At 39.4% G+C, this 26,009-nt stretch overlaps 1 protein-coding gene across 7 annotated transcripts in view; it reads left to right on the top strand.

Moving 5' to 3' along the window:
* The window catches only part of LOC150085455 (uncharacterized), a 1,845,429-nt gene that overhangs the window by 1,578,920 nt on the left and 240,500 nt on the right, over nucleotides 1-26,009 (top strand). For all 7 annotated transcript variants that reach the window (XM_090374043.1, XM_090374041.1, XM_090374042.1 and 4 more), the window contains one exon: nucleotides 2,363-2,407. In XM_090374043.1, coding sequence (XP_090230169.1) covers nucleotides 2,363-2,407 — 45 coding nt within the window. The remainder of the gene's footprint in view (nucleotides 1-2,362; nucleotides 2,408-26,009) is intronic.

The following is a 26,009-nucleotide window of genomic DNA, read 5'->3' as shown; positions in this document are numbered from 1 at the left end:
CCCTTCCCATTTCACTGATCCATTCATTCCAAATGTTTGTCTAGTTCTGCCCTGAATTTCTTTAAGTATCAACTTTCACAACAACAGATGGAAGTTTGTTCCAGCAATCAACTACCTGCTGGCTAAAGGCAAACTTCTGCACACCTGTTCTACAACTATCTTTCCTCAGTTTGAATCTGTGCCCCTAGGTTTGTAATCTGAACAAGAGGAAGAATACCATCAGTATTGAGCATGCTCAAACCATTTAAGGCTTTATACACCTCTATCAGATCACCTCGCTGGTGCCTAGTCTCCAGACACTGTAATTTGCAAAACTTAAGCCTTTCTTCATAAGAGCACCCCTTTGTTCCATTCACTAATCTTGTTGCCCTTCTCTGTACTCGTTCCAGCAGCTCTACATCCTTCTTGAAATGAGGCCTCCAGACCTGTATACAGTACTCTAGGTGTGGCCTGACCATTGCTTTATACAAGGGAATAATCACCTCCTTATCCTGCTAGAAATATTCCTGTATATCATTGACAAGACACCATGAGCTACTCTTGTAGCCCATCTGCACTGCTCAGAGAACTTCATATCTGCCTGCACAGTTACCCCCAGGTCCTTTTCATTCTCTACCACTCTCAGTGTAGTACCACAGAGTTGATACGTTGCTCTGGGGTTGCTGTTTCCCATATGTAGTACTTTACATTTGTCAATGTTAAACTTCATTTGCCACCTCTCAGCCCATCTGCTCAACCGATCCATTGATAAATCAAATAAGAACTCAAATATCCGAATTTCATAACAATAGGCAGACTGTCGCATTTTGTTGGATTCCAAGGCACGCTGGAATACCAGGAAATGAGAGTGCAGATAAAGCAGCAAGAAATCCCACTGATAATAACCACATCCAGATTCGTTACACAGACTATAAATCAATCATATGCCAAATTTGCAATGATAAATGGAGAGAAATTTGGCATAATCAGGTAAACAAGTTACAAAATATAAAACGGAATCCACAGCTATGGAAATCTAGTTTCCGCTCAAACAGACACAAAGAGGTTGTGCTTGCCAGAGCATGTATAGGTCATACCCATCTTACACATCACTATTTATTGCGAGGAAATAATTCACCACTGTGCTTCCACTGTAATTCATCACAAACTTAAAACATATTCTTATAGAATGCACTCACTCTCAGTATGCCAGAACCACATCATTCCGATCCCTATCTAATTTAAACGAACCTCTTCAAATTAGACATATTATTGGGACAATTCCAATTTACCTGAGTTTTTCCACTATCTAAAACAGATTAATATATTTATGCTCGTATAAACCCTTTTATTAATCTGTACAGTGTCTGTCCACAGGAACAGGCACGATATGGCCAAAGGAGCTCTTGCGCCAAAAAACCCCAACAACAACAGCATGTTAAAAGAGCTGGTCAACAATCTGGAGTGGTTATCCAGGAAACAAACTTTACTGCATAAAACCGGACCCAAGGTGTGGCTCTCCAGTTTCTGGAAAAGCAGGTGAGAAGAATTAATTCTGGCTAGGCTAAGGATTGGGCATCCTCGCCTCACTCACATGTATCTCTTAGCAAGTGACAGGGCCCCACAATGCACATCATGTCATGTACAGCTGACTGTTCATCATTTATTAGTGACTGTTCATCATTTATTAGTGACTGTCGTCATCTTTTTAATTTCTACTTAAACACCTTGAAATCAGTTACTAATCTAATGTACAGCCATCCTTATCATTATTGCAGATTCTTGGAGATGATCCTAATAAGAAAGATCTGTTTACCTTCCTAAACCGTATTGGAATATATAATAAAATATAATAATTATTACAATAAAGTTAAAATATCATATTAACCATTAAAAAGACATAATATGGTCCTGGCATCCTATGTCATTAAATTCAACAACAACAACAATAACCATTAGAAAGACACAGTATGGCCCTGGAAGCCTATGTGTTGTTAAATTCCACAACAAGAACAGCAACATGCCTGTCAGCCATTGTCTAATTTTGGCTTACAAAGCTGATTTTCTCTAGAACTCAAATAACAATGTTGGTACAATTGAATCAATTGTTATATGAATAAATGTAGAAGATTACGTCAAAAGAGAATTAATTTTTACAGTTTTTTTTTATTTTTTTTTATTTTTTATTTGATTTTTAAAATATAAACAGTATTTTCATTTTTATGAATATTCAAAGTTTCATGAAGAAACTTGCTCCACAGAGCCCACTGCTAGCAAAACACTCACTGCTCAGGGCACAGACAGGTCAAGAAACCAGAAAGATTTCAATATAAATGTGAAAATTAATTACTAAAATAATTATTATTACAATTTTGTTTTTCAGCTTGAAAGGATAAAGAATTTTGATTTTGATGAATGGCGGAGAAGAGTAAGTGACTTTTCAATACTGTTTATTTTTAAAATATTGATCAGTTTCTTTCTGTATTTATTTTATTGAATCACTATCATAAACCTGCATAGCAGTTGATCCTAATAATTGTGCATTAAAAATTAGCACTTTAATAAAATACATATATAAAATTGAACCACAGTATAATCAATAATGAAATAGTTAGTAGTAAAATAAGAGCAATTGAACATATTTTGTAGCACTTGCTTTAAAATATCACCTGTTTTTATTTAGTACACATTTATTACTCTTGTACTATACTTCATTATTAGGTCATATACCACAATTAAAAATGAATTAAATTGTAATAGTTAAAATCATAACCTAAAATAAGCAGATATGAATATAATATTAACAGTATATAATTTAATAGAAATAATGATTATATAGATAAAAAAAAAATGAAAACTCAAGTGTAAGTAATTAGTGATATGAAAGATAGAATTAGATTTACAGTATGATACATTCCAGGTGTTAAGCATTCTTTAGGCAAGTGACTCTGTTTTTACCCTAAATGAAGCTTTGTCAAAGCTACAGTTCCCAATCATTTAGTGGTCATGTGATACCAGAGCAATTTCAACACGGCATAAATCTTGTGACAAAGAGTTCTTTTTGAATTAGTATTTTCTAGTCAAATCCTTCTTATAAAATTTCCTCAAAGTAAACTGAGGTCCAGAAAGAAAGACACCTGTCCTTTTTTTTATTTTTAACTCTACTAATCCAACTAACACACTAACTTGCAGGGCCAGCGCTAGGCTGGATGTCGCCCGTCTGCAAAGCTGAAATGGGCACCCCCAAACAAATGGCAATTTATTTATTTATTTTTATTTCTGTCATAATCATGTGGAAAGAATTTACAAGAAAGAAATTAAATTACACGTTTGTTCTTGAAAACATTTCATTAATTAAAATTTAAATTTCCTAGTTTTTGATATTAACAAAATTATCTATAATATTCTTAATGTCTAAGTTTTCACATATATCATTTTTAATAACTATTAATGCTAGACTTTCAAGCCTTGTTTGTAACATACTTGTTCTTAAATAAGTCTTAATTAATTTAAGTTTCAAAAATGAACGCTCACCGCTTGCTATACTAACAGGCATAGTTAATAATATTCTTAAAACAACTGCAAAATTCTGAAAAGAAAAATTATTCAACACAATGTATTTAAGAATATCGAGAGGATTTTCGATTTTTGAAGTATCGTTTCGAAAAATAGCTGTATAAGATTGTATCTCATCAAAGAGTTCCATGGCATTTATATCTTTATTGTTACCATCTTTCAAAAGAATTAAGTCGTTGCAGTTTTTTCTTAACTCTTCATTATTAATTTGAAAAAGACTATACAAAAAACTAAAATTATCAACACGAGTTTTAAGTTGTTCAAAACGTTCATTTAACGAAGTCCATGCAGTATCCAAAAGTGTATAAAATATGTTGACTTTAAATTTATCTTCTGGTGTTTGTAGCTATTCATCAGGATGTTCGTATTGAAACTGACGTTTTTTCTTCCGTTGTCTAACTTCTAATACAGATTTAAACTCTGTTTCTCCATCCACGTCTTCAATTAGTTGTTTTGCTATTTCAAGAACTTTTTTATAATTTGTATCTGATTGATATTCTGATATGAATTTTTTAAAATTTCCAATGGATCTTAAGACTAGTGCTATATTTATATTTTTATCCTGAAGAGCTTTACTAACTGGATTTATTCTGTTAAGCAAATCGTGCCAAATTATTAAAGAGCAGATGAATTTATAGTCTTTGATTTTAAGACAAAATTTGTGCTTCATTTTGAATTTCTTTATTGAAGTTGTCATTATTTAAAAACTCAAAAAGCATGTCATAAATTTCTCCTAATTGAGGACCTAGTAGAGGGTGAATTGCTTTAATTTTGCTTTCCCAATGAGTTTCCGATGACTGTTTTAATGTTATATTTGATATAAATTTCAAAAGAATTGTCCAACGCTTTGGAGATGATGAAAAAAAATTATATATTTCTTGTACAGTTGAAAAAAAAAATTAAATGTATCTGCATTTATTTTTGCTGTATCGTTGATCATTAAAATTGAGTGTGCGCGCAGCACATGGAACGTAGAAAGCCTGAGGATTTTTAGTTAAAAGTAAATTTTGAAGCCCATTTTTCTTTCCCTTCATATTTTCTCCATTATCATAACCCTGGCCTCTCATGTCCTCAATAGGAATGTTCCATTTGGTCAGTTGTGCAATTATTGTCTCGAATAAATCGCGGCCTGTAGAATCATCAACACTTACAAAACCTAAAAAGTTTTTTTATTGATTTCAACTACTTCATTCGTATAGGAAACAAAGCGTATAATAACAGTCATCTGTTCTGTTTTGCTAGCATCAGGTGTGCAGTCCAAAATTATCGAATAATATATGGATTCTCGAATTGATAATAAGATTTTATTCCTTATTGCATTACCCAACATTTGTATTATTTCATTTTGACTATCCTTACTCAAATAGTGTACGCTGTTGTTTTTTCGAAGGACTCTTTCAATATTTTCCATAACAGGATCAAATTTAGTAAATAATTCACTAATTTTAAAAAGTTTCCATTATTTTTGTTATATAATTTATCTAATGATCTTCGAAATGCTAAATTTTGACTACCAAGGAATTTTATTATTTCTATTAACCTTATTAAAACATTTATCCCATGTTTCTTCGGCCCCGGGTGCCAAGCGTATTTCGAGGCCAAGCGATATTTTTGCGATATATAGAGAGCTCTTGTAAAGTGATTGAAGTTATTTCCTCTTAAGTTCCTACATTTCTATCAACAGCTTTTCTTTAAAACTAGTTCTATACTTGAAAACCACTAGTTAGAACACAGAAAGGAAACACACCTTTCTTTTTCCTATATTTCTTGTTGTATTAATCAACTAACACTTCAACCGCTTGGCCTCCGAGCGGCACTGCTCCTGCCTCCCCGTGGCGGGGCCGGAAATCTGGGGGAAAAGTTCTCCCCCAGGGCTAAAAGGAGCAACGATGGATAAAAGTGACTATCCACCTCTAGAGCCTTCAAACTCAAGGCTAGATAAACCAAACGATGAAGACCTGAATCAACCAAAAAGGCTCCGAAGGGAAGTGCAGTGCAATGAAATGCCAAATTTTCTGGTCATACACTCTCTCTCCAACCAACCAGTCGGAAAATTATCACCATTCGTCATCCAAAGATTTCTGGAATCGATTGCTGGGACACCAAAAATGGTTAAACGACTGCAATCCGGAGACCTATTAATTGAAACAGCCAACTCCAAACATTCCGAGTGGCTGCTCAAAACAACGACATTCGGTGGCCTGCCAGTAACTATTACTCCACACAACACCCTAAATTCCTCAAAAGGCGTTATAACCGAATGGGACCTACTTACAATATCAGAAGAGGAATTAGTTCAAGAACTGAGTAATCAAAAAGTAACCAACGCCAAACGCATAATGACTAAAAAAGATGGAAATCTCGTCCCAACTAGGTCAATCATTTTAACCTTCAGTACCCCAGATTTGCCATCCTCAGTGAAAGCTGGCTATTTAAACTGCCGAATTCGGGCTTATATTCCTAATCCCATTCGTTGTTTTAAATGCCAAAAATATGGACATTCCCAACAAGCATGCAGAGGAGAAGCTATTTGTCCTATTTGTGGTTCCAAGGAACATACACAAGCAGACTGTTCAGCCTCAAGTCCCATTTGCCCCAACTGCAAAGAAAGTCACCCAGCTTTTTCAAAATCCTGTGAAATGTGGAAAACAGGGAAGAAAATTCAAAAATATAAAATTGAACACAAAGTCACATACCCTGAGGCACGCAGACAGGTTATGTTGACCATGCCCAGTCGTTCATATGCATCTCACACCCGAAGCTTTATTACAACAGCAGTACAAACAGATGTATCAATACCCCCCAGCACATCTATGGCTAATTGGGTTAAAAATACATTATCTAATTCAGGAAAAGACACACATCAAACTAAAACCAGTGAGTCGACCAACACTCCAATCAGCATCCCAACTGATACTCGGACAGCCTCGCATGATAAAGAAAAATTAAAAACTACCAAAGACAACAAGAAACCTGAATCATCCACCAATAGTATGGAATTAGACGTACACTCAGATCTTGAAGAACCCATACTAGAACTCCATGCAAATGACACTATGGATACTGGGCGCCCCAGCTTCCCAAAAAAAGACCGGAAAAAGTGCTCAAACAAAAAACAGTCTGATGAATCATTCTCAACTAAACCTAAATGAACCACAGTATCTTACAATGGAACTGCAGAGGTTTTCGTTGCAACACTGACGATATTAAATACCTAATTAACCGATTTTCTCCAACTGCCTTCTGTCTACAGGAAACTTACCTGACCTCACAAATTTCTCCTTCGATAAAGAACTATTGCCTTTATCGAAGAGATCGTAATACCGCTAATGCTGCCCATGGTGGTGTAGCAATCCTAGTAAACTCTAAGATCCCAACTAGGCATATCACACTCCAAACTGAAATTGAAGCTGTTGCTGTTCGCATAACTCTCCAAAATGCAATAACACTTGTCTCAATCTACCTACCACCAAACCGTATTTACTCATTAAAAGATCTTGAAGACCTCTTTATACAGATACCTCCACCTCTCTGTATATTAGGGGACTTTAATGGGCACCACCCATTATGGGGCTCTCCTAAATTGGATAGACGGGGCCGATTAATTGAAAGCTTTTTAGAGGCACTAAATTTCAGTATACTCAATACTGGTGCACCGACACACGTACAGCTTCCAGCAGGACACACTTCAGCAATAGATCTCTCGATTTGTTCACCAGTACTAGTCCCAACCATAGAGTGGTATGTAATAAATGATCCCATGGGCAGTGACCACTTCCCAATAGTATGCAACTTTCTGAAAGCAAAGACTCCTTCAATTCAACCCTGCAGAAAGTGGAAATTTGTCCGAGCAGACTGGGCAAAATTTCAATCATCAATCGACCTTGATGAAGAAAAAATCCGCCTCCAACATATTGATGAAGTGACAGAATACATCACGTCGCATCTCCTAAATGTGGCTAAGAACACAATACCACTATCCAGTCCTCCGGGCCGAAAGCATCATAATTACTGGTGGAATGACAAATGCACCACAGTAAAGAGAGCAAAAAATAAAGCCTGGAATTTGTTTCGGCAATGTCCGAGCACAGTCAATCTCGTTAATTACAAGAAATTAAGGGCAAAAGCACGCTTCATACAAAAGCAAGCAAAGAAAGAATCCTGGATCCGGTTTGCCTCAAGTTTCCACAGAAATACTGATTCCAAAATAATATGGAAAAAAATTAGACAGCTGTCTGGTAAGTTTCCTACCATACCTTCTCCAATCCTCTCTTGGAATGGGAAAGATCTCTCTAATCCAGCAGATATAGCTAATGCTTTGGGAAATACTTTTGCCGAAATCTCAGCAGCAACAGCCTATCCTACCTCATTCCAAAGAATTAAAAACACTGAAGAAAAGCATGCTATTCATTTTCAAACTGCTCGTATTCTCCCATATAACAAACCTCTGCAATATTCTGAACTTTTACATGTCATTAAGACCGCCCGAAATGGTGCTGCCGGGCCAGATGGGATTTATTATGTCATGCTACAACATCTTGATGACAAAGCTTTGCGCTGCCTCCTGGTCTTTTACAATCGCATATTTTTAGAAAATGTTTTTCCAGCTTCTTGGCATCACTCTACAGTTTTGGCATTCCTGAAACCTGGAAAAGATCCATCCAACCCGAATAGCTATAGACCCATATCTCTCTCAAGCTGCCTCAGCAAAATTCTTGAGAAAATTATCCACAGAAGACTCATCTGGATCATAGAGTCGGAACAGCTAATGAGCCATAGTCAATATGGCTTTCGTCAAAACAGGTCATGCCTAGATGTTATGGTCAAGGCTGAATTTGCCATCCGTAATGCTTTTGTCAAACATGAACATCTAGTAATGGTTTCAATTGACATAGAGAAGGCTTTTGATACCACCTGGCGGTATGGTATACTTAGTGATCTTTACCTTCTAGGACTACGAGGCAACCTTCCTATATTTATTCAGAACTTCTTACATACTAGATCATTTCAAGTTCGATACCAACATGCCCATTCCACAACTTTCATCCAGGAAGAAGGTGTTCCACAGGGATCAGTACTGAGTGCCACTCTTTTTGCTCTGAGAATAGATTCTATCACTAAGCAGCTTCCAAATACAGTTGAGACTTACCTTTATGCAGATGACCTTTCCATCTCCTGTCATTCTCAAAACATGAGGTCTATTGAAAGACAGCTTCAGATATCACTTAATAAAATTCAACAATGGGCGAGCCTGAACGGCTATCGGCTCTCGCAGCAGAAAACAGTTGCCATCCACTTCTGTAGACAACGCAAACTTCATCCAGATCCTGAACTTCAAATTTCTAACATCTTTATCCCGGTTACCAGTAACATCAGATTTCTTGGATTAATCCTTGACAACAAGTTAAATTTCCTAGATCATATTAAAAATGTACGGACTTCATGTCTAAAAAAGTTAAACATACTCAGAGCTTTATCTGCCCAAACGTGGGGTGCAGATCGTACCTCGCTTCTTCGTTTATACAGGGCACTAATCAGATCCCGTCTCGATTATGGTGCTCCAATCTATGATTCTGCCAGAAAGAGTGCATTACGCTGGCTTGATCCAATTCAGCACAGTGCTTTGAGAATTGCAATTGGTGCATTCAGAACGTCGCCAGCACATAGTCTCTACATTGATGCTCACGAGCCCCCACTAACTTTACGCAGGAAAACACTGTTACTCAAATATGCTGTCAAGATACAAAGTTGTGCCTCTCATCCCGTTCAGTCATACCTTTTCAACCCACCGTTAGAAATCCTATACAGAAACAAACCTAGCATAGTAAAGCTAGCTGGTCTTCGCCTTCTTGAATTGGAGCAAGTTTGGAATATTTCCGTCCATTCCGTACAACAAGTAGCCACATGTACTCAGCCACCATGGACTCCTCCTCCTCTTCCAACCTGTGACACTTACCTCTGTCAATGGAGAAAGAATACTTGGCAAGCATCAAATGTCAAACAAATTCATGCAGTTCACACTCAAAGATATACTGATTTCTCCCCAATCTATACAGATGGCTCTAAATCTAATTCAAATGTTGGAGCAGCTGCAGTTTTTCCGAATACAACTCTATCAGTTTCCCTTCCATCAGATTTTAGTATATTTTCTGCTGAATTATATGCAATTAAACTAGCTTTAGAAAATCTCTGCTCTGACAGTTCCTTAAAATCAGTTATTTACACTGATTCACTCAGCTCAATCACGTCGTTATGTAATTCTTCAGATAAAGTTCACCCTGTTCTAGATGAAATCAGAAGCTTATTACTGCAAATTAAAAAACGAAACCAACTGGTCACTTTTTGCTGGATTCCAGCCCATTGCGGTATTTTAGGCAATGAACTGGCCGATAAAGCTGCAAAAAATCCAACTACTATTGATTTAACCAATATCCCTGTTCCTGCATCAGATTATGCGCTAACCATTCATGCTGCTTGCCTATCCCAATGGACAGCACTCTGGCACTCTCAGACTAATAATAAACTCTTTCAGTTTAAACATGATCCGAAAATTTGGCGCTCCAGTATCCGTACATCGAGACAAGAAGAAGTAGTCCTTTCAAGGGCAAGAATAGGACATACACATCTGACCCACCTTCATTTACTGACAGGAGATGATCCACCACAATGTACACATTGTTCTAATAATTTGACTGTAAAACATATTCTTATTGACTGCCCCTATTATAAACAAGCCAGAACTTCATCCTTGATCTCACTGGTTAAACTTCATAAACCAATAACTCTTGAAAATCTCATTGGTGATAAGGCAAATATTTTTGAATTTTTTGACTTTCTCAGGCAAACTGGGCTTTTCAATTATTTCTGATTTCAGATTTTCTTTTTTCTTTTTTTTTCTTTTCTTTTGATTTAGGGAAAACTCATGTCTTAATATAATAAGTGAATAGGCACATTATAGCCTTAGCAGCTTATGTGCCATTAAACCTCCAGAGCAACAACAACCATGTTTCTTCTCCATATCGTACATAACTTGCTCCTGACAGTCGATAGTACTTTTTTTTTTTAAATTTTTATTTAATTCTTTCCATTTTAAGAAGTTTTTCATATGAATTGAACTTGTTTCATGTCCATGTAAAGTTTTAGATAAATTTCCCCAATCATTGTACCCTTCTACGAGACTGCTAGATTCAATAGATGCAAAAAGCTTACAACAAAAGCAGAAAACAGAATTTAAAGATTCAGAATAAATTAGTCATGTTCTCGAAACAGTCTCTCCCTTTTCCATTCTTCTGTTATAATAAACATCACTAAATTTACGACCATTGATATCTCTTGGATATTGTACATTTTTCTTTTGAGTAGGTCCCATTTGAGTTAAAACTACTCATAATTTATCATTAATTTTTGGCCATTTGCCTATTTCTTCTAAATTTTCAGAAATTAACGACTTGTCTCTCCTGTTAGTAGTAGTAGTGGCATGTGATGCAAGAAAGCAAGTGTATGAGCTTATGCAACATCAGCCAAAAAAAATCACACCATTCCCTCCAAATGCCTGTCCAGTTCCTCCTTAAATTTATTCAACCTATCAACTTCCACAACGACAGATGGAAGTTTGTTCCAGCAATTAACCACCTGCTAGCTAAAGGCAAATTTCTGCACATCTATTCTACATCTGTCCTTTCTTAATTTGAATTTATGCCCCCTTAGGTTCGTAATTAGACCAGCGGAATTACTTAACAAGTACAGGTCACTGTTGAAAAAAAGCTGTGAATTAGGGTTGAATTTGAAAGTGTCTGCAATTCTGCCCAGACACGATAGGAGGGAGTATATGACGAGAGCCCTGTCGATCAATTCGACCCTGGAAGGATTGTGCAAGGCTCAAGTGGTAGAATTTTTTTCAGCCTGGTCTGTACTTGTTAACAGGAGAGACTGCTTCTACAAGGATGGGATACACTTAAATAGAAAGGATGCAAGAATGTTTGCTGATGCTATCGAGGCAGTGTTAGGTGGGTCGGAAAACTGCTAGATTGGGGGGGATACAAGGACTAATAGATTAACAGTAGCCACTGGCAGAGGTGAAAGTGATTCTTGCACTGCTTCTATTGGAATGAGCCGCAGCCTGGAAAATAAGATGCAGGATATTTCAGAGACTGCTGGGAATCATTGGGGTACAAATAAACACATAGGTTGTGTTAGGGTAGCTAAGAAAAAGAACAGGTGCATGTATACTTGCGTGTACACCAATGCTAGGAGTTTAGTAAATAAATTTGATGAATTTGAGGTATTTCTCAAAACATCAAAGGCAGATATTGTGGGGATTTCAGAGATGTGGTGTCACACAGATATAAGGAATGCAGAACTGGAATTTGGGGAGTACAATGTCTACAGAAAGGATAGACAAGGTAGGAAGGGAGGAGGGGTTATGCTATTAGTTAAGAAATACATAAAATCCAAGGAAGTGAATCCAGTCGACATTGCTGGACAGTGCAGTGTCGAGTCAGTTTGGTGTGACATAAGCATTGGGAGATCAAAATTGAGAGTAGGAGTGTGTTATAGGCCTAATGATTCTGATGAGTATAATAAGAAACTGTACGGGGAAATAGAGTGGGCCAGCAAATCAGAGAGTCTTATAATGGGGGATTTTAATTTCACAGATATTGACTGGAATTTGGGGGCTGGTCACTCACACACTAGCAAGGCTTTTGTGGATTTATTGGATGATTGTTTTCTACATCAGCATGTTCGGGAGGCAACTAGAGGGAGTAATACTCTTGATTTGATTATCAGTAGTAATTCTTCATGCATTAAGAATCTGCAGGTAAATGAACCACTAGGTGGCAGTGATCACAGTGTGCTGAAGTGGGATTTACTCAAAGAGGTAACTACCATTAGGGGTAAAGGGAAGGGTTATTGCTTTCGTAAAGGCAACTACGATGGACTGATACAGTATTTAAATTCTATACAGTGGGACCAACTGATGATGTTACCAACAGCAAATTCAAAATGGGAAGCATTCAAAGAACTTATCTTGGAAGCTACTAGGCTTTACATACCAACTAAGAAATATTGTTCAAGGTTTAGGCCTAAGTGAATGTCAGATGAACTAATGAGACATAGGGCAGAGAAGGAAAATGCATGGGATACATACAAATTAACACATGACACAGAAGCCTATGATAGATACAAGTTGATCTGTAACCAAGTTACAAAGGAGGTTAGGCAGGCGAAGGCAGATTACGAGAAATCTTTGGCAAGGGATGCAAAGAAAAACAGCAAAGAGTTCTTTACTTATGTAAACTCTAGCAGAAAGGGGATGAATCAGATTGGTCCACTTGATATCGATGGGTCAACCGTTGATGATCCTGCTCAGGTAGCTAACAAACTGAATGAATATTTTGCATGGACATTCACACATGAGGAGTTATTCAGCGAGGGGAATGCCAGAGGTGTATTCAACTCTGGCAGTAAGCTAGAGAATCTTGTAATAACTGAGAGTAAAGTGGAGGAGAAATTGTTGAAGATAAATACAAGAAAGGCAACTGGGGTGGATGTGATCTATCCAGTTATATTAAAGGAGGCAGCAAAGGAAGTAAGCAAACCCTTAGCCATAATTATGAGAGCTTCCTTGGACTCAGGGGAAGTACCCATGGACTGGAGATGTGCAAATGTGACCCCAATTCACAAAGGAGGATCAAAGGGCGACACAAGAAATTATAGACCTGTTAGTTTACCTTCTGTGCCTGGAAAATTAATGGAGGCTCTGGTTAAAGAAGCACTGCAGGATCCTCTAGACAAGACTTCAGTTATAGCTCAGACACAGCATGGTTTTGTTAAGGGGAAGTCTTGCCGGACCAATTTGATTGGATACTATGATGCAGTCACAAAAGAACTGGATGCAGGGAATAACTTTGATATTATATATTTGGATCTTAGAAAGGCTTTTGATACTGTTGCACATGGAAGACTGCTGCACAAATTGGAGCAGTGTGGCATTGGAGGCAAATTTCTGCTATGGATAAGGGGGGTGGTTCAGGGGGAGAATACAGAGAGTGGTAATCAATGGACACTGCTCATCATGGACTAATGAGCAATCGATGATGGAATATCAAGCTTAATGTCCAAGTTTGCAGACGATACAAAGGTTGGCAGGGTTGTCAAGGACACAACTGACACTATGCTACTGCAACAGGATCTGGAAAGGTTGAGCAGATGGGCTGAGAGGTGGCAAATGAAGTTTAACATTGACAAATGTAAAGTACTACATATGGGAAACAGCAACCCCAGAGCAACGTATCAACTCTGTGGTACTACACTGACAGTGGTAGAGAATGAAAGGGACCTGGGGGTGGTTGTGCAGGCAGATATGAAGTTTTCTGAGCAGTGCAGACGGGCTGCAAGAGTAGCTCATGGTGTATTGTCGATGATATATAGGAATTTTTCCAGCAGGGATAAGGAGGTGATTATTCCATTGTATAAGGCAATGGTCAGACCACACCTAGAGTACTGTATACAGGTCTGGAGGCCTCATTTCAAGAAGGATGTAGAGATGCTGGAATGCGTACAGAGAAGGGCAACAAGATTAGTGAATGGAACAAAGGGGTGCTGTTACGAAGAAAGGCTTAAGTTTTGCAAATTACAGTGTCTGGAGACTAGGCACCGGCGAGGTGATCTGATAGAGGTGTATAAAGCCTTGAATGGTTTGAGCATGCTCAATGCTGATGGGATTCTTCCTCTTGCTCATAATAATCACCTGAGAGGGCATAAATTCAAATTGAGAAAAGACGGATGTAGGATAGACGTGAGGAAATTTGCCTTTAGCCAGCGGTTGGTTGGTTGGTGGAATAGACTTCCATCCCTTGTCGTGGAAGTTGATAGCCTAAATAAGTTTAAGGCTCAGCTGGACGAGTATTTCGAACAAACAGAGGGGTGAAGTGGAAGTGGTTATTTTTTATTTATTTATTTATTTTTAATTTTTTTTTTTTTGGCTGATGCTTCATAAGCTTGCTTTCTTCCATCAAATGCCTCTACTAATGCTAATGCCAATCTGAACAAGTGGAAGGATCCCATCAGAATTCAGCATGCTCAACCCATTCAAGGCCTTATACACCTCAGTCAGATCACCGCGCAGGTGCTTAGTCTCCAGCCACTGCAATTTGCAGAACTTAAGCCTCTCTTGGTAAGAGGATCCCTTCATTCTCCTCACCAATCTTATTGCCGTTCTCTGTACACGCTCAAGCAAATCTACATCCTTCCTAAAATGAGGCCTCCAGACTTGTACGCAGTACTCAAGGCGTGGCCTGACCATTGCCTTATACAGAGGGACAATCACCTCCTTTTCCCTGCTAGCAAAATTCCTATATATCATTGACAAAACCCCATGACCTGCCCTGGCAACCTGTCTGCATTGCTCAGAAAACTTCATATCTGACTGCACAATTACTCCCAGGTCTTTTTCATTTTCTGCCACCTTAAGTGTAGTACCACACAGTTGATACGTTTCTCTGGGGTTACTTCTACCCATATGCAGTACTTTGCATTTGTCAAGGTTAAACTTTAGTTGCCACTTCTTAGCCCATCTGCCCAAATTATCTAGATCCTGTTGCAGTAGTACACTGCCATTACTGTCTTTAACAACCCTGCCAACCTTTGTATCATCTGCAAACTTCGACATTAAGCCTGATACACGTTCATCAATATCATTGATAAATATACAAAACAACAGTGGACCTAACACCCGAAGCCTGTGGGACTCCACTAATAACATTAGTCCATGAAGAGTAGCACCCATTGATTACCACCCTCTGTCTTCTCCCACTTAACCATCCTTTTATCCATTTAGCAACTTACCCTTAATACCATTCTGCTCCAATTTGTACAATAGTCTTCCATGTGCAACTGTGTCAAAAGCTTTCCTGAAATCCAAATATATGATATCAAAATTATTTTTTGCATCCAGTTCCTTTGTAACCACATCATAATAACCAATCAAATTTGTCAGACAAGACTTTCCCTTAACAAACCCATGCTGCATCTGAATTATTGCTGCAGTCTTGTCTAGATGATCCTGCAATGCATCTTTAACCAGTGACTCCATTATTTTACCCGGAACAGAAGTTAAACTAACTGGTCTGTAATTACTCGTGTCACCCTTCGATCCCCCTTTGTGAATTGGGGATACATTTGCACATTTCCTCTGAGTCCAAGGATGCTCTCATAATTATGGCTAAGGTTTGCTTAGTTGCTTTGCCACCTCCTTTAATATAACTGGATTGATCCCATCCACCCCAGGTGCTTTTCTTATGTTTAACTTCAACAATTTCTCCTCCACTTTGCTTTCAGTTATTCCAAAATCATTAAGTATCCTGCTACAATTTGATAACCTTCTGCCATTTTCAAACCTTAATAATTCCTCATGTGTGAATGTAGATGCAAAATACTCATTCAGTTTGTTTGCTATCTGAGCAGGATCATCAACAGTCGAACCATTGATGTCAAGTGGACCAATCAGATTCATCCCCTTCCTTTTAGAGTTTATATAAGTAAAGAAATCCTTGCTGTTTTTCTTAGCATCTTTTGCCAAGGATTTCTCGTAATCTGCCTTTGCCTGCCTAACTTCCTTTGTGACCTGATTACAGACTAGCTTATATCTGCCATAGGCTTCTGAGTCGCTTGATAATTTATATGCATTCTATGCATTTTTCTTCTCTGTTACGAGTCTCATTAATTCATTAGATAACCATTTAGGCCTAAACCTTGAACAATATTTCTTAATAGGTATGAAACTTTTAGTAGCATCCACGATTAATTCCTTGAATGCTTTCCACTTAGAATTTACTGTTGGTAACATCGTCAGTTGATCCCACTGTACAGAATTTAAAAACTTTCTGAGACCACTGTACTCACCTTTTCGGAAGCAAAAACCCTTTCCTTTACCCTGATGGTAATTAAATCTTTAAGTAAATCCCACATCAGTACACTGTGATCACTGCCACCTAGTGGCTCCTTTATCTGCAAATTCTTAATACACGAATGATCACTGCTGATAACCAGATCAAGAGTATTACTCTCTCTGGTTGCCTCTCGAACACCAAATACGGAGGATGCAGAAAGGTCAGGGAATGACCACCGCATATCCCGGAGCAATATGGCCTTAGTTGCTAATGCTCCTAAAAACCAAACAACAGCCTCTCAACCCCTCGACGTGGGCACCTGTACGTGGTGAGGGGACCTCCCAGTGACGCTGCTGGACTCCCAGACTAGCATCACTGGGATCCAACGCCCACAGCCCAGGTTCCAGGCTTACATCAATGGAATCCGGCGTGTTTGCCGTGCGCTGCGACCCGTGGAAACTCGGAAAGGGGGATCCTGGTGGTTGAGGGGCCCAGCTTCAATACACCACTTTGGCCCCTGCTTCGACAAGACGGGTGGTCCTGGAAGGCCCGGCTAGGATCAATCGGCTAGTAGGCTCGCCTGCGAGGGTCAACCGTGTCAATGCCACGCCCCTACCCTCATGGTCCGAGGGACAGGATTCAGGCTGGCGGCGGTGCGGGTATAGTGTCTGGGTAGCCCTGGCGTCCCACTCCCGAGCGCATTTATTGCATGCCGGGTAGTGGGCGTCCCTTTGGGCTCCGTGGTGGGTGGGGAGCCCGGGCACTGAACAATTTAAATAACTTCATGAATCCTGATAAACGTATTCCTTCAGGGGCCCCAACCCGGTCCCTATCTGAAAATAATGATGGAGAGGCAGATAGCATTATTGCTACAAAGAGGCAGCGAACCGAACTACCATCAGGGCCTGTCCCAAGGTTCTTAATAATGCATTCCACCAATGAAACACCGATTGGTAAAATGTCGCCCTTTTTTATACAAAAAGGGTTGGATGGGTTAGCAGGTACACCCAAGTCAGTTAAGAGGCTCCGTTCTGGGGACCTCTTGATTGAAACAAAAAATGACGGGCAGTCTGAACATCTACTCCGAGTAACATCAATCGGAGGTATACCCATAACAGTGACACCACACAGAACACTAAATTCATCGAGAGGTGTCATTTCGGAGTGGGACCTTCTCGACGTCACCGAGGAGGAAATCTGCTCCGAATTAAAACCACAGGGAGTTACTGCCGTCAAGAGAATCACTGCGCGGATGGGAAAACTGTTAAAACCAGGAGTGTTATCCTGACTTTTAACTCTCCCAAACCTCCTGATGAGATTAAAGCTGGATACATCAACTGTCCAGTACGTCCATACATTCCGAACCCATTACGGTGTTTTAAATGTCAGAAGTATGGACATTCTCAAATGGCCTGCCGTGGAGTCCTTGCATGCGCCCGGTGCGGTGCAAAGGACCACGAAACAACAGCATGTTCAGCCACTAAACCCACCTGCATTAACTGTGAGGGAGAACATCCAGCCTATTCAAGAGCATGCCAGAGGTGGAAAGAAGAAAAAGAGATTCAACGGCTGAAGGCAGAGCTAAACATATCGTACCAGGAGGCAAGAAAAGCAGTGAAACCTCTTAACATCAAAAAACCTACCTACGCCCAGAAGGTAGCAGGGAGATGTTCGATTGGGACTCAGACGGACATGTCTGTCCCTCCAAAAGAATCATTTACTCCCATTGCACGTTATCTTTTAAGCTCCCAAAAACCTGCACAGAAGGACCAATCAGCTGCCACTCCTATATCGATACCTCCTAATGCTCCACAAGTAACAAAAGCAAAAGAAAAGAATAAGAAAGGGGAAGTAACACCTAGTACCCAGGAAAACATGGATGTCGAGCAGAAGGAGGTACATGATGAGTCAGTTTTGGAACTCTTCGCTGAGGAAGAAATGGACACAGGACAGCGTCCATACTTCCCCAAGAAAGAGAAATCCAAGACTGACAAAATTAAGCCCTCAGCACCTCGGAAGCCGCCTGATGGACCCACCAAGTCCAAATAATGGCTAAATTCCTACAGTGGAATTGTCGTGGATTCCGGCAAAATACTGACGACATCAAGGCACTCCTGCAAAAGCACAAACCAGTTTGCTTTTGCATACAGGAGACTTATTTAAAGGCAAATGATGACCCCACCATGCATAACATTACCATCATTCGTAAGGATAGAATTGTGGATGGTCCTGCCCACGGAGGAGTCGCAATCCTCATCGGCAACCAGATCCCATTTCAGCCTTTGCAGCTTACAACTAGCATTGAAGCTGTAGCAATTCGCCTTACAGTGGGGTTCTTATTAACTGTCTGCTCTGTTTATTTGCCACCTGGGACTGACATCCCCCAGAAAGACCTTGATGATCTTATCTTGCAATTGCCTTCCCCTTGTTTAATTCTTGGGGATTTCAATGGACATAACACTCTGTGGGGTAGTGCTGACATCAATGGAAGGGGACGAGTCATAGAGCATATGCTCACTGACAATGATCTCTCCCTCCTAAATGTGGGAACAAACACCTTCTTCCACATGCCTACCCGAACTTTCTCTGCCATTGATCTTTCTATCTGCACCCCTTCTCTCCTTCCTTCACTTGCTTGGGAGGTAGAGGAGAACCCATATGGAAGCGATCACTTCCCCGTGATAATCACCCTAACTAGTGGTAGACCGTGTCTTCCATTTAGCTTACCGCGGTGGAAGATTGATCAGGCTGACTGGAATGCCTTCCAACATCTGGCAAATCTTGACATCGCTACAGTCAGTCAGGTGCCAATCAATGATGCAGTCGTGTACGTCACAGAAACAATTGTCCAAGCAGCTGCAATTGCAATCCCAAAATCATCTAGCCGGTTCCCACTCTATCCGAAACCTTGGTGGAATTCCGAATGCACAGCAGCAAAAAAAGCACAAAACAAAGCCTGGGGGATATTCCGCCGATATCCCACAACTGAAAATTTAATAACATTTAAACGTGCACGTGCGAAAGCGCGTTATGTACGACGTCAGAGCCAAAGGAAATCTTGGATTCGTTTTACATCTTCCATAACTCAGGCTGCTAGCTCAAAAGTAGTCTGGGATAAGATCCGGAAAATGAAGGGAAAATATCCACCATGCCCTTCTGTGATCCTCGAGTATAATGGATGTCCAATTGCAGATCGAACTGCAGTAGCAAATACTCTAGGGGAAACATTTGCAAAAATATCTGCAATAACATCTTTTCCCGCAGAGTTTTTGGCCCTGAAAGAGAAAAATGAGAAAAACCCCCTGAACTTCTATTCAAAAGGGCTTGAATCCTATAACAAGCCCTTTTCACAGGAGGAGTTAAATGCTGCACTCTTTCTCACGCACGCAAGTGCTGTGGGGCCCGATGACATCCACTACGAAATGGTGAAACACCTCACACCACAATGTAAGGATCACCTTTTAATTCTGTTTAACAGAATTTTTCTTAATAAACAATTTCCGGACTCCTGGCGGAAAGCAATCGTTCTTGCCTTCCCAAAACCAGGAAAGGATCCTAGCAATCCAAGTAATTATCGTCCTATCGCTCTGACAAGCTGTTTGTGCAAAGTCCTGGAAAGAATGGTTAATGCACGCCTCGTATGGTATTTAGAAACAAATGGTCTGCTTTCCAGGACACAGTGCGGCTTCCGAAGAAATAGATCCACTCTGGATCATTTAATCCGATTGGAAACGTCCATTCGTGATGCTTTTATTAAATCCGAGCATTTGGTAGCAGTTTTCTTTGATATTGAAAAAGCGTACGACACAGCCTGGCGATTTGGAATTTTAAAAGACCTCTATAACTTTGGTCTTAGAGGTAACCTTCCTGTTTTTATTAAAAACTTTCTTTCGAATCGCCAGTTTCAAGTCCGTTTAGGATCCACCCTCTCTCGAGTTTTCTCTCAGGAAGAGGGAGTCCCACAAGGATCCGTTCTAAGTGTTACGCTTTTCGCAATCAAAATAAACTCTATCATAGAACAACTTCCACCCACTGTAAACAATGCCCTCTATGTAGACGACTTGCCATATTTTGCAATTCATGCAATATGAGGGTCATTGAAAGGCAACTGCAGAAAACCATTGACCATCTTACAGCTTGGTCTTTGGCTAATGGGTTCAGATTTTCATCACAGAAGACTGTTTGTGTGCATTTCTGTCGCAAACGTAATCTTCATCCTGACCCAGAATTAAGGCTTGGGCAAAATAACATTCCAGTTGTAGCAGAATTCAAATTCCTGGGACTTATTTTCGACAAGAAGCTGACATTTTTAAAACACATTCGCCAGCTTAGGACAAGGTGTGTAAAAGGGCTTAACATCCTTCGTGCCCTTTCGTCAACCTCATGGGGCGCAGATCGTACTACCCTTCTTCGTCTCTACCGGGCACTTGTCCGTTCCAAACTCGACTATGGGTCTCAGGTTTACGGTTCTGCTAGAGATAGTGCACTTCGGTGGTTAGATCCAATCCACCATCAAGCCATCCGGACAGCCACTGGAGCATTTCGCACATCTGCTGTCCAAAGCCTTTACGTTGAAGCAAATGAACCATCTCTGTCTCTTCGACGTAAGCAGTTGTCCTTACAGTACGCTTTCAAATTGAAGTCCCTGCCCGATCATCCCACGTGGCCATCCGTTTTTGAGCCGCGCTGGGAAAACCTCTACAACTCCCGTCGGACTGCCAACAAACCTTTTGGTATTCGCATTCAAGGGCTGCTGAATGAGCTGAACTTGACGGTAGACAATGTTGCCCAATCACCAAGGCAATTCTTTCCACCCTGGCATGCTTATTCTCCACCTTGTGACTTCTCCCTTAAGATCTGGGAGAAGGCTGCTACACCGCCATCTGTCTACCAGCAACTCTTTGCATCACATAGACAGCAGTATTCTGACTTTCTGCCAGTCTATACAGACGGCTCAAAGTTAGAAAGCTATGTGGGATATGCTGTCGTGTTCCCTAACAAAACTTTATCCAATCAGATCCCACAAGAAACTAGCATTTATACTGCAGAGTTGCGTGGAATAGAAACAGCCCTATATCACATTAAAAATAGCGACTACCAAAGGTATATGATTTATTGTGATTCCTTGAGCGTGTTACAGGCTCTAGTGTCGGTGAGGTTTAATCCTCATCCGATCCTGTCCAGGATCCGGCAGATTCTTCTTCCTCTCTTGGAATTAGAATTTGATATTCGCTTTTGCTGGATCCCAAGCCACGTTGGGATCCGGGGAAATGAATTAGCTGATACGGCTGCAAAATCGGCTGTTTCCCTGGATAACCATTGCCTGTCAGTCCCCTATACAGACTACAGGCAAATAATACGTTCTAAATTACTCTCCCAATGGCAAGATTCTTGGCACGGACAGGCCACAAATAAATTACATCGTATTAAGCCTGTAATTGCGCAATGGCAGTCCAGTCTACGCAGGGACCGAAGAGAGGAAGTTGTTCTTGCTCGGCTCCGCATAGGTCATAGTCATCTAACGCATTCCTACTTGCTGAGGGCGGATGACCCACCTATGTGCGAGATCTGTAATGTTATTTTAACCGTTCGTCATATTTTAATAGAATGTCCTGTTTTTATAGAAGCCCGACGCTTGTATTTTACCACTTTTAATAATTTGACTGAGCCATTTACACTCAGTCAGATTATAGGTGACAGACAGAATTTGTGTGACGTTTTTAACTTTTTACAATTTTTTAATGTTTATACAAAGATCTAAGTTTTTTATGCCTTTACTTTTATACCTTTTTAAACATAATAATTAATTGTTTGACGTGGTAGCCTTTGCTACCAAAATGTTTAACAAGATTTTAAATTTGTCTTGGCGCATTATGGCCTTAGCTGCCAATGCGCCATTAAAAATCAAATCAAATCAAACAGCCTCTCAAACATGCTGCTGCAGAAAACAATCATCCAATAAATCTACAAAAGTCTGACTAGTGTGTGAGTGACCATCCCACAAGTTCCACTCAATATCTGGGAAGTTAAAATCCCCCATTATAAGACATTGATTTACTAGCCCACTCTATTTCTCTGTACAATTGTTCATTGTACTCATTTGAGTCATTAGGCCTATAACACACTCCTACTCTTATTTTTGCTTTCTCAGTGCTTATGTCACACCAAACTGACTCAACAGTGCACTGTTCATCTGTATCAACTGTGTGCACTTGTTCACCTAGTTGATACATTTGTTCCAAGTATTTCTCATTTAATTCCTGCGTTTGACTTTCTTCTTCATCAATTACCTCATTATAAGAGCTTGTTGATGACCTGGATTCGTCAACATCGATTTCTGGTTTGTTTTCCTGGTCTGTATCATTAGAAGAATTTAATTTTTTTAAGAAAAGTATTAAGAACTCCGGCTTGTTTTTGAGCCAGTGCTTCGTTTGCAGCTTTTTGTTTTCGATTTTTTGCACCGGATAACTTTTTCTTCATATTCATTTGTTTAATTAATTTTTGAAAATAAACTGAAATTTAAGAAATTAGATTAGATTTAAAATTTTTATAGTAATAAATAATATAATAATTTTTTGGGTTACAAAATAACTTTTGAAAAAAAATAATAATAACGGTCAGCTCTATATTTGAAATTATTAGAAGAAAAATAAAAATAAAACCTTTATAAAAACTCCATAATTACAACAGGTAATCGATGATATAATTAATAATAATACTTACCAATAGGAACTGTTTATAGGTACAAATATGCAGATTTTAAATGCCTAATGTAAGAACACTCTGAATAATTCGTCTTTATTTCACCACTGTCTTACGAATACTGTTCGATTAACGAAAGTGAGTGAATCATACTCTGAGCCACGGGGATGAAACGGACCGTTATAGTTGTCAATCTTAAAATCCTATATCACATTACACCTGGTTAGAATGGTTAGAATCATTAGAATTACTTACATTGGCAACATGACGATTTCACAAAGTTATGCACGCTCTGCACTGGTTGAACTGGGCCAAACGACTACTAGCACTTTAGCGGAATGAGACTCTAAGGTCCCGTGGAAAATACATTATGGGATAGGGTCATTGCACAGGCTGCTCTGAGCCGAGTGAAGCAGTGCGCTTGCTGCCTAAGAAGGTGCATTCATGACAATCTTAGTGGGAGAAAATCTGATCTATTTTTATGCAGTATATGTAAATTTGCAGCAATTATATTGACTTACCTAATTATTATTACTTAATTCGTTTATAAAAATTTAAAGAAAGAATGAAACTTCATACTAACACTTTGAAATGCCCACCTTGTAGTGGTGCCCACTTGCAATGCAGGTCTGCTTCCACCGGCCCTGCTAACTTGTATAGCTACTTGGTCACCAGGTTGCACTGCTCCTTCCTCCCCATTAGTGGGTACAGTAACCCAGGCAGAAAGTACACTTCCAAAGCAAAAAGCAGTAGTCACGTTGTAATAATTGTAATCTATATAATTAAGGTATATATAAATGTATATAATCTCGTTGTAATGTTTATAATTACCTGTTGTAATTATATCATCGATTACCTGTTGAATCCAGCTCAGACTGGTTCTGAAAGTTTTGCACTACCACAAACCTTATATTATATAAAAAACCCAAAGCTAAATTGCAACAAATTAAAAGACAAGCCAAAAATGATCCTTAGGTACAGTTTGCCTCTACATAACTAAGAATGCCAGCATTCAAAGTAGAAATCAAAAGGTTATCAAAAATATACAAAATAAGTTTCTTATCCCCAGGAAGAAAGTATACTTCTGGGGCAAAAAAGTGCAGTCATGGAACACTTAAATCCTGCTCAGGCTGGTTCTCTGACTCCAGCCCAACAGACAGATGGCAAGATGGCAATTGCACTCCCAGTGAAAAAAGACAGAGGAGTGATACAAACTAACTTCAGTCCTACTTTCCTTATCTTGTATTCTCTAACTGATCAATCAATAAACTCTTATTAATTGGCTCCGGGTGCCAAGCAATTGTGACTGAGCAATTTCTCTGTGCTTTCACTGCGATTTTCTTAAAGGGGAATTATAGTTATCTTTTATGTTTCTCTCCTTAATATATCCTTTTATTTAATAGCAGCTCATTTATCAGAAGTACTGGTAGAGAGCAAGGAAGGAAAGTAACCTTTCTTTATTTTTCATATTTTATTAGACTAACTCTTACTAATTTTGCTTGGTCACACCAGGCACTGCTCCTGCCTCCCCATGGCGGGGCCAGTAACCTTGGCAGAAAAGTTAATCTACCAGGTGCTGAAAGGAGCCAACATGGAACAAAATATGTTTCCAACTTTAGAGCCACCAAGCTGTCGGCCAGACACAGAAAATGACCATGATCTGTCACAGCCAAAGAGGTTGAAAACCAATCCCTCAGCGACAGACTTCCCTGCATTCTTAAAAAGTATCAGAACAGCCTCTCCCCCTTTCTAATTCAAAAACACCTGGAAAGTATTTGTGTCTCCCAAGACAGTTAAGAGTCTGCAATCAGGGGACTTACTTATTGAAACTCTAAACTGCTAAAAGTGACAAATTTTGCTGGTATTCCAGTGAAAGTAACTCCGCATGCTACCCTAAATACATCAAAGGGTGTAATATCTAGTTGGGACCTGATGAATGTTACGGAGGAAGAAATTAAAGAAGAGATTCAGGAACAAAATGTAATTGCTGTAAAAATTATGATCAAAACAGACAATATTCTCACACCTACTAGAAATATCATTCTCACCTTTAACAGTCCAAGCCTACCCTCATCAGTAAAAGCAGGATATCTACTTTGCCGCACTCGTCCTTTCATACCCAATCCATTGAGATGCTTTAAATGCCAAAAGTATGGCCACTCTCAAACAACATGCAGAGGGAACCCAGTTTGTCCCAACTGTGTATCCTCCGATCACATTCAGAGTGATTGTTTGGCAGAAGAAATGATCACTCCCAACTGCAAAGGCAACCATCCTGCCTACTCTAAGACATGTGAGAGGGATAAAACTGAGAAAAAGATTGTGAAATATAAAGTTGAAAACAGAGTTAATCAGGAGGCAAGAAAATTAATTGCACCCAGTATACCTAACCGTACCTATGCCAATATTGCAAAAAAAATCAAACCATTGCCATTCAAACTGAGTTTACTGTTCCAACAAACACATCAATCTCCAACTGGTCTCGGGCTGTCCTCTCTCAGTAACAGTCCATTGTCCTTAAGCACTCAGACCAAGCAAGTAATACTCCTCTCACAATCCCAGCGAAATCTCAACCTCTGCCAGTGAAAGCTGTAACTTCAAATAATCCTAGTTCAACTTCAAAAAAGATTATTCAGAACGCATCGATGGATGCAGAGTACTCATCCAAACAGGAAGATCCAATTCTAAAAATATTTGCAGAAGAAGAGATGGACACCTATTGCCCTTCCTTTCCAAAAAGAGACAAACCGAAGCGTGAACGCCATAAGACAGTCATATCAGATACAGCTTCTAAATTCAAGTAATTCCTTATATTTTGCAGTGGAATTGCAGAGGCTTTCATGGCAACATCAACAACATTCA

Source organism: Mastigoproctus giganteus, chromosome 5 (assembly GCF_048544385.1).
Source record: "Mastigoproctus giganteus isolate SK-2022 chromosome 5, ASM4854438v1, whole genome shotgun sequence".
Classification (NCBI taxonomy): Eukaryota; Metazoa; Arthropoda; class Arachnida; order Uropygi; family Thelyphonidae; genus Mastigoproctus; species Mastigoproctus giganteus.
Note: the sequence above shows the minus strand (reverse complement) of the source record. Positions and strands in the feature narration are given on the sequence as shown.